The sequence below is a fragment of the Microcebus murinus genome, chromosome X (assembly GCF_040939455.1).
Source record: "Microcebus murinus isolate Inina chromosome X, M.murinus_Inina_mat1.0, whole genome shotgun sequence".
Classification (NCBI taxonomy): Eukaryota; Metazoa; Chordata; class Mammalia; order Primates; family Cheirogaleidae; genus Microcebus; species Microcebus murinus.
This window is the reverse complement of record NC_134136.1, coordinates 26,309,847-26,324,702: the sequence shown is the minus strand read 5'-3', so window position 1 is coordinate 26,324,702 and position 14,856 is coordinate 26,309,847. Positions and strand designations below refer to the sequence as shown.

At 35.1% G+C, this 14,856-nt stretch overlaps 1 protein-coding gene across 3 annotated transcripts in view; it reads right to left on the bottom strand.

Annotated features, from left to right (window-relative positions):
• Positions 1–14,856, bottom strand: part of DIAPH2 (diaphanous related formin 2) — an 824,298-nt gene that overhangs the window by 574,643 nt on the left and 234,799 nt on the right. For all 3 annotated transcript variants that reach the window (XM_075999380.1, XM_075999381.1, XM_020285092.2), the window contains 2 exons: positions 14,526–14,630; positions 9,718–10,044 (listed from right to left, as the gene is read on the bottom strand). In XM_075999380.1, the coding sequence (XP_075855495.1) occupies positions 9,718–10,044; positions 14,526–14,630 (432 nt within the window). The remainder of the gene's footprint in view (positions 1–9,717; positions 10,045–14,525; positions 14,631–14,856) is intronic.

Here is a 14,856-nt window from a genome sequence, read left to right as displayed (position 1 = left end):
ATCAGCCCAGCCAGAGGGAAATCCTCAGCCCTGAAACCAACCCAGTGACAAAAAGCAGCCTGCACCCTAAAACAAATAAATTTGTAAACAAGTCTGACCATAAAGGCTGTAGTCCTTGGTCAATTCCTGTGGCTGTGCTTGCAAGGAGTCAGTAGGCCTGGGGTGCACCTGACCCTGTGAGACACCAGTGGTGGTGGCTAAGCCAGTGCCTATATCACACCTCCCCCAACTCCTGGCAGTGCAGCTCAGAGACAGTCTTTTCCACATGGGGAAAAGAAGGGACAAATTCAGAGGACTTTGTTTTGAAATTTGGGTACCAGCTAAGCAATATTTAAGTGCCAAGTAGACTCCTGAAGCCTCTGATTCAAGGCTATAGTTCGTGGATAGCATTTCTAGACCCACCCTGGGCCAAAAGTAAAGATGCTACCTTGAAGGGCAGGACACAGTCCTGGCAAGATTCACCACTTGGTGAATAAAGAAGCACTTGGGCTGTGAATAAACATCAGAAGGAGCCAAGGGCTTTGGGTAAGACTAGGCTGAGTTCTATTGTGACATGGCATAGTCCCAGCTGCAGTGGCCAAGAGGAAGTGCCCACATCTCTCCTCACCAGCCCAGCACAGAGAGTGAGGGAAGAGAGTTGGAGACTTTGCCTGGTAATCCAGGGAATTATCCTGTATCTAAACAAAGTCCACCAAGATAGGATGACCAGGAGCCTACAAGAGTCACAGCATTATTAGGCTTGGGGTACCCCCAGTATTGATATGGCTATAGTGACCAAAGACTTAGATCACAATACTCAATTCCCTTTGAGTATCTGGAAACCCTTCTCAAGGAGGACAGGTTAAAACAAGCACAGATTGCAAGAAATAAATACCTAACCCTTCAATGCCCACAAATCAACAAACATCCACAAGCATCAAGAGCATACAAGAAAAACATGACCTCATGAAACAAACTAAATAAGGTACCAGTCAGCAATTCTGGAGTGATGGAGATATGCGACCTTTCAGACAAAAAATACAAAATAGCAGTTCTGATAAAGCCCAGTGAACTTCAAGACAACACAGAAAAGGAATTGAGAAGACTATCAGAGAAATGTAACCAACAGACTGACATTAAAAAAAAAAGTCAAGTAGAAATTCTGGAGCTGAAAAACTCAAAGGACAAACTGAGAAATGCATCAGAGTCTCTCAACAGCACAACTAATCAAACAGAAGAAAGAATTAGTGAGCTTGAAGACAAGCTATTTGAAGATATAGTCAAAAGAAAAAAAAGAAAAAAGAGTGAAAAAGAATGAAGCACATTTACAGGATCTAGAAAATAGCCTCAAAGGGGCAAATATAAGAGATATTAGCCTTAAAGAACAGGTACAGAGAGAGGTTGGGGTATAAAGTTGATTCAAAGAAATATTAGAGAATTTCTAAACCTAGAGAAAGTTATCAATATTTAGGTAAAAAATGGTCATAGAACAAGAAGTAGATTTAATCCAAATAAGACTACCTCAGGCATTTAATAATCAAGCTCCCAAAGGTCACAAATAAAGAAAAGGTCCTACCCATTCTACTAAGTGAAGTATCCCAAGAATGGAAAAACAAGCACCACATGTACTCACCAGCAAATTAATATTAATGGATCAACACCTAAGTGGACATATAGGAATAACATCTATCGGGCATTGGGCATATGGGAGGGGGAAGTAGGGGATAGGTGTATACATAAATAATGAGTGCAATGCATACCATCTAGGGGATGGATACTCTCGAAACTCAGACTGGGGGGGGGGGAGGCAACACATGTAACCTAAACATTTATACCCACATAATATGTTGAAATAAATTTTTTTTTTTTAAAAAAAAGGTCCCAAGGGAAGTAAGAAAAAAGAAAAAAAAATAACACATAAAGGAGCTCCAATATGTCTGGCAACAGACTTCTCATTGGAAATCTTATAGGCCAGGAGCGAGTAACATGACATATTCAAAGGCCTGAAGGAAAAGAACATTAACCCTAGAATATTACATCCTGCAAAAATATCCTTCAAACATGAAGGAGAAATAAAGACTTTCCAAGACAAACAAAAGCTGAGGGATTTCATCAGTATCACACCTATTCTACAAAAAATGCTAAAAGGAGTTCCTTAATATGAAAGAAACATATTGTAATGAATAGCAAAAAATCATCTGAAGATTATAAAACTTGCTGGTAACAGTAAGTACATAAATACAGAATATTCTATTGCTATAATGGTTGTATATAAACCACCTATATTTTCAGCAGGAAAACTGAAAGACAAATCTAACAAAATGACTAAAGCAACTTTCTAAGAGATAGATAGTATAAAAAGATATACATGGAAACAACAAAAAATTAAAGGGAGAGATGAAGTAAAAGTGTAGAATTTCTTTTAGATTTATCTTCACTTGTTTATTTGTTTGTGTGTTTGTAAGCAGAGTTGTCATGTGTTTAAAATTATTGGTAATGAAATGTTTTTTTGCAAGCTTCATTGTAACCTAAAATCAAAAAACCTACAACACATACACGAAAAATAAAAAGAAACTAAAACACACCACCAACAAAAAGCACCTTTAACAAAGGAAGACAGGAAGGAAAGTAGAAAGAGAGGACCACAAAACAAGCAGAAAGCAGATAACAACATGGCAGTAGTAAGTCCTTACCTATCAATCATAACATTGAATGTGGATGGACTAAACTCTACAATATAGTGACTGAATGGATTAAAAAAAAGGATCCAATCATGTGTTCTCTACGAGAAACCTATTTCACCTATAAAGGCACACACAGACTGAAAATAAAGGGATGGAAAAAAGATATTCCATGCAAATGGAAACTACAAAAGAGCAGGAATATATATATATATATATATATATATATATATATCAGATAAAATAAATTTCAACACAAAAACCATAGGAAGAGACAAAGAAGATCATTATATAATGATAAAGGGGGAAATCCAGCAATAGATACAGCAATTCTAAATATTTATCCACTCAAAACTGGAGTACCCAGATATACAAAGTGAATATTGTGAGAGCTAAAGAAAGAGATAGATCCTAACAGAATAATCATTGGAGACCTCAACACTCCACTTTCAGCACTGGACAGATCATCCAAACAGAAAATCAATAAGGGAACACTGGACTTAATCTGCACTATAGACTAAATAGAACTAATAGATATTTATAGAACGTTTCATTCATCAACTGCAGAATACATGTTCTCCTCAGCACGAGGATCATTTTCAAGCATCGACCATATGTTAGTTAGGCCACAAAACAAGTCTTAAAAACTTCAAAAAAATTAAAATCATACCAACAATTTTCTGTACCCACAATGGAATAAAAATAAAAATCAATAACAAAAGGAACACTAGAAACTAAACGAACACATGGAAATGAAACAATATGCTCCTAAATGACCAGAGGATCAATGAAGAGATTAAGAAGACAATTAAAAATTTATCAAAACAAATGAAAATGAAAACACAATATATCAAAACCTATATGGCATAGTAAAATTGATACGGCAAAAGTTAATAGCAATAAGTGCCTAAATTAAAAAAGTAGAAAAGTTTCAAATAAACATTTTAACGAAGGATACATTTCTAAGAATGAGAAAAACAAGAGCAAACCAAACCCAAAATTAGTAGAAGAAAAGAAAAATAAATATCAGAACAGAAATAAATGAAATTGAAACAACAAAAAAAATCAATGAAAAGAAAAGTTGGTTTTTTGAAAATATAAACAAAATTGACACATCTTTAGCCAGACTAAGAAAAAAAGAGAGAAGACTCAAATAAATAAAATTAGAGATGAAAAAGGAGATATTACAACTGATATAGTAGAAATTTACAGGATCATTAGAGACTGCTATGAGCAAGTATATGCCAATAAATTGGAAAACCTGAAAAAAATGGATAAATTCCTAGACACATACAACCTACCAAGATTGAACCAGAAAGAAATATAAAACGTGAATAAACCAAATAGAAGCAGTAATAAAAAGTATCCCATCAAAGAAAAGCCCAGGACCTAATGGCTTCACAATAAAATTCTGCCAAGCATTCAAAGAACTAATACCAATCCTACTAAAACTATTCCAAAAATTGAGGTGGAAGGAATATTCCCAAACTTATTCTACGAGGCCTGATCACCCAGACAACAAAACCACACAAGCAACAAAAAAAGAAAACTACAAGCCAATATCTCTGATGAATGTAAATGCAAAAATCCTTGACAAAATTCTAGCAAACTAAATTCAACAACACATCAAAATTTATTCATAATGATCAAATGGAATTCATCCCAGGAATGCAAGGATGATTCAAACATGCGAATCAATCAATGTGATACATCATATCAACAGAAGAAAGGACATAAACCATATGATTATTTCAACTGACGCTGAAAAACCATTGTATAAAATTCAACATCCCTTCATGATAAAAACTCTCAAAACACGAGATATAGAAGGAACTTATCTCAACACATTAAAAGCCATCTATGGACCAGATGCGGTGGCTCACACTTGTAATCCTAGCACTCTGGGATGCCGAGGCGGGTGAATTGCTCAAGTTCAGGAGTTCAAAACCAGCCTGAGCAAGAGCGAGACCCCATCTCTACTATAAATAGAAAGCAATTCATTGGCCAACTAATATCTATAGAAAAAATTAGCCGGGCATGTTGGCGCATGCTTGTAGTCCCAGCTACTTGGGAGGCTGAGGCAGCAAGATTGCTTGAGCCCAGGAGTTTGAGGTTGCTGTGAGCTAGGCTGATGCCACGGCACTCACTCTAGCCTGGGCACAAAGCAAGACTTTGTCTGAAAAAAAAAAAAAAAAGGCCATCTATGACAGACCCACAGTGAGAGTATCATACTAAGTGGAGAAAAACTGAAAGCCTTTCCTTTAAGATCTGGAACAAGACAAGGATGCCCACTTTCACCATTGTTATTCAATGTAGAACTGCAAGTTCTAGTTAGACAAGAGAAAGAATAAAGGACATCAAAACTGGAAAGGAACAGTCAAATTATCCCCGTTTGTAGATGATGTGATCTTATATCCAAACAAACCTAAAAACTTCACACAAAAAAACTATTAGAACTGATAAACAAATTCAGACAAGTTGCAGGATACAAAAATCAACATACAAAAATCAGTAGCATTTTTATTTGCCCACAGTAAACAATCTGAAAAAGAAACCAAGAAAGTAATCCCATTTACAATACCTATAAATAAAATAAAATACCTAGGAATAAACTTAACCAAAGAAGTGAAAGATCTCTATAATGAAAATTATAAAACACTGATGAAAGAAATTAAAGAGGACACCAAAAAATGGAAAGCTATTCCATGGTCATAGATTGAAAGAATCAATACTGATAAAATGTCCATACTATGCAGAACAATCTAAAGATTCAATACAATTCCCATCAAAATTCACAGAAATACAAAAAATAATCCTAAAATTTATATGGAACCACAAAAGACCCAGAATAGCCAAAGCCATCCTGAGCAAAAAGAACAAAACTGGAGGAATCACATTACCCGACTTCAAATTATACTACAGATCTGTAGTAACCAAAAGAGCATGGTACTGGCACAAAAGCAGACACATAGATCAATGGAACAGATTAGTGAACCCAGAAATAAATCCAAACATCTATAGTGAACTTGTCTTTGACAAATGTGCCAAAAACATACAGTGGGGAAAGGACAGTCTCGTCAATAAATGGTATTGGGAAAACTGGATATCCACATGTAGAAGAATGAAACTAGACCCTTATCTCTTGCCATATATAAAAAATCAAATCAAAATGGATTAAAGACTTAAATCTAAGACTGTAAATTATGAAACTACCAAAAGAAAACATTGAGGAAATGATTCAGGACATCGATCTGAGCAAGGACTTCTTGAGTAATACCCCCGAAACACAGGCAACCAAAGCAAAATTGGACAAATGGGATCACATCAAGCCTAAAAGCTTCTACACAGCAAAGGAAACACTCTATAAAGGGAAGAGACAACCCAAAGAATGACAGAAAATATTTGCAAACTACCCATCTGACAAGAGATTAATAACTAGACAATATAAGCAGCTCCAACAACTCAATAGGAAAAAAAATCAAGTAATCTGATTAAAAAATGGGAAAAGGATATGAATCGACATTTCTCCAAAGAAGTCATACAAATTTCCAACAGGTATATAAAAAATGTTCAACACAATTTAGTCATCAGAGAAATGCAAATCAAAATTACAATGAGATTTCATCTCGCCCCAGTTAAAACGGCTTTTATCAAAAAGACAGGCAATCATGAATTCTGGTGAGGATATGTAGAAAGGGGAACCCTTGTCCTCTGTTTGTGGGAATGTAAATTATTACAACCACTATGAAAACCACTATGGAGTTTCCTCAAAAAGCTAAAAATAGAACTACTGTATGATCCAGAAATCCCAATGCTGAGTATATATCCAAAGTAAGGGAATTCAGTATATCAAAGAGATATCTGTTCTCCCATGTTTACTACAGCACTATTGACAACAGCCAAGATTTAGAATCAACCTAAGTATCCATCAATGGATCAGTGGATAAAGAAATTGTGGTACAAAAATACAATTGAATATCATATAGCCTTAAAAAAATAATGAAATCCTCCCACTTACAACATGGATGGAACTTGAGAACATTATGTTAAGTGAAAGAATCCATGCACAGAAAAATATATATCGTGTGTTCTCACTCATATGTGGTAGCTAAATATTAAAAATAATTGATCTCATGGAGATAGAAAGTAAAATAATGGTTACCACAGGCTGGGAAGGGTAGTGGGGTGGGGAATAAAGTGGATATGGTTAATAGGTACAAAAATATAATTAGTTAGAATGAACACTATTTGATAGCACAACGGAACAACTATAATCGACAAAAAATTCGGGTATACTTTATAATAACTAAGAGAGTGAAACTGGAATGTTCCTAACAAAGAAATGATAAATGTGTGAGGTGATGGATACCCCATTTATCTTGATTTCACATTGTATGCCTGTATCAAAATATCACATGTACCCTATAAATATATGCAACTATTATGTTGTTATTTATATATAAATATAAAAAATCATGAAGGCAATCTCATTTACAGTAGTTACAAAATATATATATATAAAATTCCTAGGAATAAATTTAACCAAAGTGAAAGATCTCTACTAGGAAAACTACATAATGATGATAAAAAAAAATTTAAGAGGACAAAAACAAATGAAAAAGCATTCTATGCTAATGGAATAAAAGAATTTATATTGTTTAAATGATCGTATTATCCAAAGCAATCTACAAGTTCAATGCAACCCCAATTAAAATAACAATGACATTCTTTACACAAATAGAAAAAAGAATTCTAAATTTCATATGGAACCAAAAAAGAGCCCAAACAGCCAATGCAATCCTGAGCAAGAAAAAAACCAAAGCTGGAAGCATCACACTGTCCAACTTCAAAATATACTACAAGGCTTTATTAACCGAAACAGCATGCTATCACTATGAAAGCAGGCACATAGACAAATGGAACAGAATAGAGAACCCAGTAATAAATCCATATATCATGGCCATCCGATTTTTGCCAAAGGTGCCAAGAACCTACATCCTCTTTAATAAATGCTGCTAGGAAAACTGGATATTCATGTAAAAAAAGAAAATGAAACTAGACCCATATCTCTTACCATATACAAATCTCAACTCAAAGGTATTAAAAACTTAAATGTAAGACCCCAAACTATATAACTACTAGAAGAAAACATAGGAGAAATGCTCCAGGACATTAGTCTAGGCAAAAATTTTAAGGCTAGGACCTCAAAAGCATAGGCGACAAAAACAAAAATAGACAAGTGGGACTATGTTAAACTAAAAAGCTTCTGCACAGCTAAGGAAACAATCAACAGAATTGAACAATCTGTTTAACAGGAGAAAATATTTGCAAACTATCCATCCAATAAAGGACTAACATCCAGAAAATACAAGGAACCCAAACAACTCAACAGCAAAACCCCCCCAAATAATCCCAATTAAAAAGTGGAAAAGGATCTGAACAGACATTTCTCAGAAGAATAGCCGATATGTATATGAAAAAATGCTCAGCATCACTACTCATCAGGGAAATGCTCATCAAAAACCACAGTGAGATATCATCTTATCCCAGTTAGAATAGGTATTATCAAAAAGACAAAAAATAACAGATGCTGGCAAGGATATGGAGAAAAGGAAACTCTTATACACTGTTGGTGGGAATGTACATTAGTACAGCCATGATGGAGATTTCTCAAAAAAAAAAAAATTAAAATTAGAACTACCATATGATCCAGCAATCCCACTGCTAGGTATTTATCCAAAGGAAAGGAAATCAGTATATTAAAAGGATACCTGGCCGGGCGCTGTGGCTCACGCCTGTAATCCTAGCTCTTGGGAGGCCGAGGCGGGCGGATTGCTCAAGGTCAGGAGTTCAAAACCAACCTGAGCAAGAGCGAGACCCCGTCTCTACTATAAATAGAAAGAAATTAATTGGCCAACTGATATATATATAAAAAATTAGCCGGGCATGGTGGCGCATGCCTGTAGTCCCAGCTACCCGGGAGGCTGAGGCAGAAGGATCACTCGAGCCCAGGAGTTTGAGGTTGCTGTGAGCTAGGACGCCACGGCACTCACTCTAGCCTGGGCAACAAAGCGAGACTCTGTCTCAAAAAAAAAAAAAAAAAAAGGATACCTGCATACCCGTATTTTTTACGGCACTATTCACGACAGCAAAAATATTGAATCAACCGTAGCATCTATAAACAGATGAATAGATAAAGAAAATGTGGAATATATACACAATGAAATACATTTCTTGGGCCACAAGAAAAGAATGAAGTCCTGTCATTTGCAGCAACATGAATTGAATTGCAAGTTATAATGTTAAGTAAAATAAGCCAGGCACAGAAAGACAAATATTGTATGTTCTAACTCATATGTGGGAGCTATAAAAGTAGATTTGATGGTGTTAGAGTGTAGAATGATAGTTACCAGAGGCTGACAAGGGTGTGGGGCTTAGAGGATGAAGAGACATAGGTGAATGAGTACAAATATATGGTTAGATAAAAGGAATAAGTTCTCATATTCAATAGCACAGTAGGGTGACTATAGTTAACAAGAATGTATTTAATATTTCAAAATAGCTAGAAGAGAAGATTTGAAATGTTCCCAAAACAAAGAAATGATAAATATTCGAGGTGATAGATATCCTAAATACCCTGACTTGATCATTACACATTCTATGCATGTATCAAAATATCACCTGTATCCTATAAATATGTACAAATATATATCAATAAAAAAACTAGAAGAAAGAAAGGTATAGTACTTAACAATGGTAAAAGAATCAAAGTGTTTTTCATCGTTGATATATTCCAAATGTTATTCTCTACACCACTTTGATTTTCCTTTTGCCTTCTTCATAATTTCAAATATCTGGGAATTTCCAGTTACCTAAACATTGAACTGATACATGAATGTAAGATGATAAACCCTTAGCAAAGCTCTTAGGAAAGCAAAAGAGTCAGTAGTCATAGTCTCAAAAATCATACAAAACTTTCACGTAGCAATGTAGTTATTCACACATAAATGATCAACCATGGCTAGATAAAGTCGAAGAACTCTAGTTATAGTATTACCTTTGACCAATTGATTCTCTTCATGGACACTTCAGGTTTGTATAATTTTTTCTGCTTCATTCCATAAGGTAGAGCAAATGATGCTCCTGGGGGAGGAGGAATTCCTCCAAGGGGTGGTGGTAGAGGGGGTCCCCCAAACAAAGGTGGTGGTGGTGGTGGTGGTGGTGGTGGTATCCCAGTCATTCCAGGTAAAGGAGGCGGGGGAGGAGGAGCAATTCCTCCAGGTAGAGGTGGTGGTGGTGGAGGTGGTGGTGGAGATAGCCCAGCTCCTGGCAATGGAGGTGGAAGAGGAGGACCTAGATTTCCTGAAGCTGAGAGTCCATGTCCCTGAAATATAAATAACCCAAGTTAAATGCTTCTAAAATATAGCACAAAGAATACATATTGGTAAACAACTGTGGTTTAAGATTATATATACCTTATTTAATTTTTAAGATTATATATGCTTTATTGAGGTGTTATGAAATAAAGATAAATACTTAAGATAACATCTAAGGGTTTAACAGTATTAATACATGAAAAAGAGCTGTGTAGATTTTTGATAAGCACAATAAACTCTAAACAATGACTAATTATGCTAATTATGCTAGGAAAGTTGGTATCCTCTAAAATTTTGTGAAATAGTCTTCCAAAATAATGAAAAATTACCTTTCACTACAAATATATGCAAAGAAGTACTGTATATGGCTTGCGTCTATTAGGCTACTTGGTTTTGAATATATGATAATTAATACAAGGTTATGAATTCAATTCCCTTGGGGGCCAATTAGCTTTACACAAAGAGCGTGTTTCATAGCACCAGTAACTTTGCTGTCTTCTAATACCAGTAATTAATACTAGCATTCATTTGCATATGCTTATCAACATTTTCACATTTGTTATTTCTTTTGATCTGTATTATAACCCTGTAATGTAGATACGGCATTTTAATCTCACCTTTATCTCATTGCTTATAGATGAGGAAACTGTAACTGAAAAAAAGTTAAATGACTAATCAAAGGTCACACAGTGGGAAATGTGATTAGGATTTGAAAGTGGTTCATATCACACCCAAAGTAGTCCTCTTTCCACTATAACAAACTATATCTTCATGAAAGAGTGTCATTTGTTATTAGAATTAATTCAAACAGATCAGATTATGAGGAGAGTATAACATTTCTACTGTCAGAAAGTAACTTCAAGCTTGTTTTCTAATGACAATGGATAAAAGATGAAGAACATTGCAGTCTATATTCTATTCTTATTTGATGATTAATCTGTAGCCATTTCTTTAAACCATTACTGATCACATAGTTTATTTTCCTAAATAAATCAATATAAAATTGGAGCTGTACATTATAAATATTCCTAAGAAACCACTACCAATGAACAGACATATCTTATAATCAAGATATGGCATTAGATTAACGAAATGAAAGGTTTAAAACTAAGAAAATTTCTTGATGGCGTAATTTTTATTTTCTTAGAAAATCCCCTTACATTTATTAATATGAATTTTCTACTTGGACTCTTTGTGCTAACTAAACTTAGAAGTATCTTAACAAAATAAATAAGTTGAAGCACATTTTTGGAGCAATAAATTTTTTTAAAGGACTGACCTATTTACAGAAATATTAAAAGTTAATGCTCATAGGTAGACATAATTATAAAAATGTTTCCCATAATATTCACTGCACATAAAACAAATATTTTATTCACATAAGTCAATGTTTATGTTTGTATATCTACATATACAAATAAAGTGCTTCTGTAGTTAATAAATGACAATCTTCTCCTGGAATGTAATCCTCTCTGAAGTTAGGAAGAATTAAAGACAGGATTAAACTATGCAAAATTTTTTATTTCTAATACAGCAAAACCATAGGAAACAGTCTGACTTTTACAGTCTTGATTGAGATCAAAGAAATTGTGGGGAAAATTAAAAGTTCAGGAAATTAGTAATTTATCTGACAAGTTTTGTGTATGAATGGATTTTCTGCATACTTTGAAAGGAAAAATGTATGTTTCATTTTTATTAACAGAAAATAAAATTAATGTACATTTGTAAGCATCAATTTTGCCTGTATTAGATCATATTTATGTTATGAAACTTGTACAATCACAAAGTGCTATTATTTAAAATAAGATTTTACTCCAGTTAAATATATATTTTACAAATTTAATAAAGAATCTCAAATGTTTACATTAAATGCCACCAGTCTTTAAAAATCAAATCACATCAGCCTGTTCTTCCCTCTCATGAACAATTAGGAATCAAACAATTAAATTAGGCTACAACATAGTCTTGTGAATTAAGTATGGCAAATGAATAATTGAATATTTGACACCATTTGGGGTGCACTAGATAGTACTGCGTGACTGCACTTTCACAGTTAATTTAGCAATAAATAAGCAGCTACTCACTAAGTCATATAGCCCTGTGCTATGCGCAATAGGGCCTTGAGTAAGAATAAGAAATACATCATCCTCAAGCTGCCTATGCCTGAGTGGAAGAAATAGAGCAAGAGTATAAACAAATATCATATGAATGGTATAAAAAAGTGTTATGAAAGTTCAGAGAAATCCCCCAGTGGAGTTTTTGGTGAAGCTTTCCAAAGGATGTCTTACTGAGCTTCTTTTCCTTAAAGGATATGTTTTACACGCACAGATGAGCAAGGGAGGGCATTTCTGACAGAGAATAACATATGCCAACATTTCTTAACTAAGCTGGATTAAAACACTATTTCCAGAAGATGTTAATAGGTATTCTGAGATAAAGGGCACTGTGCTCAAATGAGTCTGGGAAAGCCATATGAAAAAGAGGTAGACAAGTTTCTTCAATGTAAAAACATCTTGGACCCTTTAATATGCTAATGAGTATTAGCATATTATTAATACTCCAAGAGGAGAATTTTATATGTACCCAATTTATTGGACTACAGAATGCTTTCCTTATGAAAAACCTATTAGCATCTCTGTAACTAATGTCTGGGAAACGCTGGAAAAAGGAAAAGTGCGGAGACAGTAAGTTCCGAGCGCGAAGGGAGGAAAGGTGACTTAGCTGCAACAGAGGCTGTAGTTAGGAGAGCAATCATAGCCTAGGCTGCAAAGGGGAGATAAGGGAGCCCATGCCAGAAGGCCTTAAAATTCCTGGTAAGGAGATTTTATTTAATCCTGACTGCAACAGGCAGCCATCGAACATATTAAAGCCTGGAGTGACAATAATCAGGGCAGTGTTTTAGGAAGATTAATTTGCCACTGACATAAAGGATGAATCTGAGGAGGAAGAGATGATAGGCAAGAGAAAAGTTTTGAAAACAATGGTAATAGTCTAGGGAAGATGTAATGAGTGAGTGAACCTGGGGCTTCTGGGTTTTGATGCAAGGTTGGGGAGGGTAAGTCAGAGAAAGAACAGACATAAAACAGTGACTAGCTTAATTTGTCAGGAGGTGAGGCAGGGAAAAGGGAAAGAAAACTCCAGCTTCACTATCTTAAAAAATCGTAGTAAAATTTAAACCAGAATGGACACCAAGCTGGTTTGAGGAAAGAGAGGAGACCATAAACACTCGGTCTGATTTCAACATGCAGCAGGAATTTCCTATGGAGCTAGCTGGACACAGAAGACAAACCCAAGAGAATTGACACCTACTAAAAGGTGGTATTTGAATGTATGAAACTGAATAGGATATTACAGCAAGGATATACAGTGAAAATAAAAGAGCAGAAGACAGAACGTTGTAGAACATTACAATTTGGAGGAAGAAACCATAAACAGAAACTGAGTTCTCAAACATGTAGAAAAAGAAGTTAGATGAGTGAGAGAGAGGGAGAAAGAGAGATTGATTTAGTGAAAGAAAATGATCAAGGCAGGATAAGGGTAGGAAAAACCCACTTTTAAAGTAGTTTTTCAATAGACTGATAGAAACAGACCCAGTCAATCAATAAACACCTACTGAGGATCCACTATGTTAAGATGTTATCTTCAATTTCTTTGCCATGGCGTCAGCCTAGCTCACAGCAACCTCAAACTCCTGGGCTCAAGCAATCCTCCTGCCTCAGCTTCCCGAGTAGCTGGGACTACAGGCATGCGCCACCACAGCCAGCTAATTTTTTCTATATATTTTTAGTTGTCTGTCCAGCTAATTTCTTCCTATTTTATTTTAGTAGAGACAGGGTCTCACTCTTGCACAGGCTGCTCTCGAACTCCTTAGCTCAAAGGATTTGCCCACCTCAGCCTCCCAGAGTGCTAGGATTACAGGCGTGAGCCACCACGACCGGCCTTCAATTTCTTAATATTCATTGAAGACATAAAGTATGTTGAGGAGAGTACTTAATCAGTTTTAAAGTTTAGATACTCTAATTAAGAACTTAAGTGTATATGGGAGCATGTGGTCATAGGGAACATAGGTGGAAATGCAAAGTTTATAGATTTTTAAATGATTTTATTTGGGATTTAAAGAGATCTCAAGAAGCTTTTGGGATAATTACAAGTAATGAGCATTTCCACATTATTTTTGAAAGAAAATACTATGCACCCAACTTTTCAAATCATCATAAAAATTTCATTTCAAAAACAGTTTTGCCTGTGTAATAGATTCTGTTAAAAAATATTCAGGGTAGTTTGAGCAACTAATGCCCTTGTTTTTTTTCCCCAAACATTAAAATGATTTATCCTCCTGGAAAATCAAATCTGTAGAGTTATTTCAACTAAAATGTAAAACTGCCAAAAAGTCTGCTTTTGGTCACATTTTTCCTTGTATCTAACAAGATAATATTCTACCATTGAACTCACTGTGACATGACACAAAGTCTATATCTTCTTTCATTACCTGGGTTCGAAGTTGCTGGATTTCTGTTTCGAGTTCTTTGATTTTTTCTTCTCTTTTTTGAAGCTCAGCTTGAGCTTCCTGTCGAGCTGTGAATTCTTCATCAAACTGCAATGAGCACCACCATAAATGTATGGTTAATACTACAGTTTTCAGAAAACTTTAAACAACATTATGTATTAAATAAGTAGAGCCATTTTTGCTTAGCTAAATTCCCAGACCATTCAGAAAAATCAGGGCTCTTGATTATTTTCATGACAATTAAGTACCCCGTGGGGTGGGGTATTGCTGGTGGTGGTAGTGGTAGTAAAGAAGAAATATGCTCCCTACCCAA